Consider the following 2933-nt stretch of genomic DNA (forward strand, 5'->3'; position numbering starts at 1 on the left):
CCCCGCCTCGCCGCCGGCCCGCGCAGCGCGGCTCAGCAGCCGCTCGGCCTCCTGGGCCATCGCCCCCTCGCCTGCCTCCAGCGCGCGCGCCGCCTTGGCCGCCGCGCCCTCTGACTGCGCGGCGCGCCGGCGCAGGCGCCGCAGGCGCGACCGCAGCGCGGCGGCCGTTAGCGCCGCGAGCGCTGCTGCGTCGGCCGCGCGCGCCGCCGCGGGGACCGGCGGCAGGGCGCCCGAGTGACCGTCCGCGCCGGCCCTGACGCCGCCGCCGTCGGCGCCGCTGTGGCTAGCGCCTGCAGCGGGCGCCGCGGTCCGCAGTGGTGGCAGCAGGAGCAGCTTCCCCTCTAACTGCTCAAGCAGCAGGCGATCCTCTCGGGCTTCCTCGTCAATTGCAGCATCCATGCCCTGCGGCCCACTGGGCAGCTGCTGGGGCGCGTGCCGCAGCTGCTCGCCTGAGCTGGCCCGCAGCTCTTGAGCGGCGAGCGCCGCCGCCTCTCGCGCCTGCGTCGGGCGGCATCACACACAGCGCGCGAGAGTCAGGGGGAGGCGTTCATCAGGGTTCAGAGTTCAGAGCCAAGCCCTGCCGACATGGATTTGCCGATCTCCGGTCGGATCGCGCCGTGCCTCAGAGCGTGTCATGTGCCTCCACCCACAAGCACAGCCCACCGGTCGCGGAGCACCGATCAGCATTTCGGGTGCCGCACTCCTGCAGGCCAGATGCTTGGCTTACCTGGTCAAATACGAGCCAGCACCCCGCCTCCGCCGCCTCTGCCCGCCGCCGCGCCTGCGCCAGCTCAGCAGCCGCAGAATCAACCCGCAGCTGCAGCTGCGCCGCCCGCGCTGCGCCCGCCGCCGCGCCCACGCGCGCGACCTCGCCGCGGCCCGCCTCCTCGTCGGCGCGCGCCGAGGCGCCGGCGGCCGCGGCGTGCGCGTCGGCGAGCTGCGCGTGGAGCGCGACAGCCGCACGCTTTTCGCTCGCGATCGCATCTGCCAGCGCGGCCCGCAGCTCCACGATGCGGTCGTCTTTGGCCTGCCCAAAATTATGGGATGAGCGGCGCACAGGCGGCGGACGTCATCACAGCGGTGGCACTGCGGTGATATGTAATTTGATGTGCGCCGAAAGAGACATACCAATGCTGTGATGCAGAGCTGTCGAATGGTTGCAGGGGTCCCTCTGAGGTGCTCTCCTTTGACTTGGCTCTCAAAACTCAAAGCGGCGCAGCCCATGCCTGCCAGCTCTCTCTACGTCAAGCTTTCAGGAATGCAGGGGCCGCAGCGCACCTGGAGAGCCTCCTGCGCCGCGGCCAAATCCGCGGCCTTCGCAGCCGCCTCCCCCTCTGCCTCCACGCACCGCCGCACCGCGTCCGCCGCGTGCCGCTGCGCGTCGCGCGCCTGCAGCCCCGCGGCGCCCGCCGCCGCCCGCGCCTCCTCGAGCTGCCGCCGCAGCCCCCGCTCCTCGCCCTCCCCCTCACCCTCGGTGGCGGCGGCGGCCTCGGCCGCGGCCGCAGCCGCTGTCGCGGCGGCCACCTCGGCGAGCGCCGCCGCGGGGCGTGCTTCGCCATCGCCTGCGCGCGCGGTCAGGCGCTCTACTTCATCCGTCGCCGCCGACAAGGCCTCCGCCAGGCTGGCCAGCTTCGCCTCGGCTTCCTCCTTCATGTCGTCCAGCCGCCGTCCCAGCGCGCGCCCCTCTGCCTCCGCGGCCTCGAGCCGGCGCGACAGGTCCGCGGCGCGCGCATCTGCTGCGGCGGCGGCGGACGCGGCGGCGGACGACGCAGCGGACGCCGCGGTCGCGTCGGCGCGCGCAGCGGCTTCGCCGCGCTCGAGGTTCAGGATTGATTGGTGCACCTATTCGATGCGTTTTGGGGATGAGCACGGGTCACACAGCCATCCGACAGCTGCCAACATCAGGCAATGCTGGATTATGATCACAGCAGGGGCGGCGGCTGATTTGATTTGCAGGAGGATCGCCAACACAGCTTTGTGCAGTTTGCACATGAGCCGCTGCGCCGCCTCCGACCACGGGCGCGCAGCGCCGGCCGCCCCGGCGCACCTGCGCCAGCACCTCCCGCACGCGCGCCACCACCAAGTCCGCATCCCCGCCCTGCAGCTGCCGCGCGGCGAGCACGCGCGCGGTCAGCGCCTCATACGCATCCACGCCGAGCCCCAGCCGCCCCAGCGCGCCGCCCTTGAAGCCGAAGGCGACCTCCAGGTTGTGGGGGCTGAGGGCCGTGTGCACCGCGAGGAAGCTGTCGCGCAGCTGCGAGTACGCGGCGTGGAGCTGCTGCTGCTGCTGGCGCGCGGACTCCAGGGCGGCGCGTTGGGACTCCAGCTGCGCGGCCTCCAGCCCCTTTGTGTGAAGGCGTGGTTTCGACGAAAACAAAGCGCGAGTTGAATGGACGGGTGCCGCGTGTGGCTGCCTGGGAGGGCTGCAATCGCGGGCGGCGGCCAAGGCGCCATCTCCGCGAGCCGCAGCCCGTACAATGTTACAGGCTGCGGGTGCGGGCCGCGGGCGGCGAGAGCCGCCTCGCGCGCGGCGCGGCGCGGCGCGCGGGGGGACCGTTGGGCGCGCGCGCGGCGTCCACCTGTATGTGCTGCACCACCGCCTGGTCCCTGGCCGCCAGGCGTGCCGCCATCAGCCGCAGCTGGTCCCGCATCTCAGACACCTCTGGGGGGCGCATCGGCATGGGGTGGAGGGGGCGCGGCTCAGGTCGGCGGGGGCGCGGCGCTGTATACGTGTGGTGATGACGAGGCCTGCAACACGGCCCTCATGGAGCACGGGCTGGCGAGGACAGGCATAGTGGGCGTTTGCGCCTGCGGGGCAGGGTGCCGCGGCCCGTTTGGGCGTCCGTACGATCCGGGGCCTTCCCGTCCCGCCGCTCCCGGCCCACCGCACCCGCCGCGGCGGCGTCCAGCTGCGCCTGCGCCTCCTGCCGCCC

The 2933-nt window shown here is 73.4% G+C and overlaps 1 protein-coding gene across 1 annotated transcript in view; it reads right to left on the reverse strand.

The window, feature by feature from the left end:
• Window positions 1-115: 115 nt before the first annotated feature.
• Window positions 116-2933, reverse strand: part of MNEG_10575 (hypothetical protein) — a gene marked incomplete at both ends in the record, with an annotated part of 8288 nt that continues 5470 nt past the window's right edge. Inside the window, 6 exons of the mRNA XM_014040953.1 lie at window positions 116-498; window positions 728-1027; window positions 1279-1842; window positions 2048-2344; window positions 2580-2662; window positions 2891-2924. Of these exons, the coding sequence (XP_013896407.1) occupies window positions 116-498; window positions 728-1027; window positions 1279-1842; window positions 2048-2344; window positions 2580-2662; window positions 2891-2924 (1661 nt within the window). The remainder of the gene's footprint in view (window positions 499-727; window positions 1028-1278; window positions 1843-2047; window positions 2345-2579; window positions 2663-2890; window positions 2925-2933) is intronic.

This window comes from Monoraphidium neglectum (genome assembly GCF_000611645.1).
Source record: "Monoraphidium neglectum strain SAG 48.87 unplaced genomic scaffold scaffold02373, whole genome shotgun sequence".
NCBI classification, from domain to species: domain Eukaryota; kingdom Viridiplantae; phylum Chlorophyta; class Chlorophyceae; order Sphaeropleales; family Selenastraceae; genus Monoraphidium; species Monoraphidium neglectum.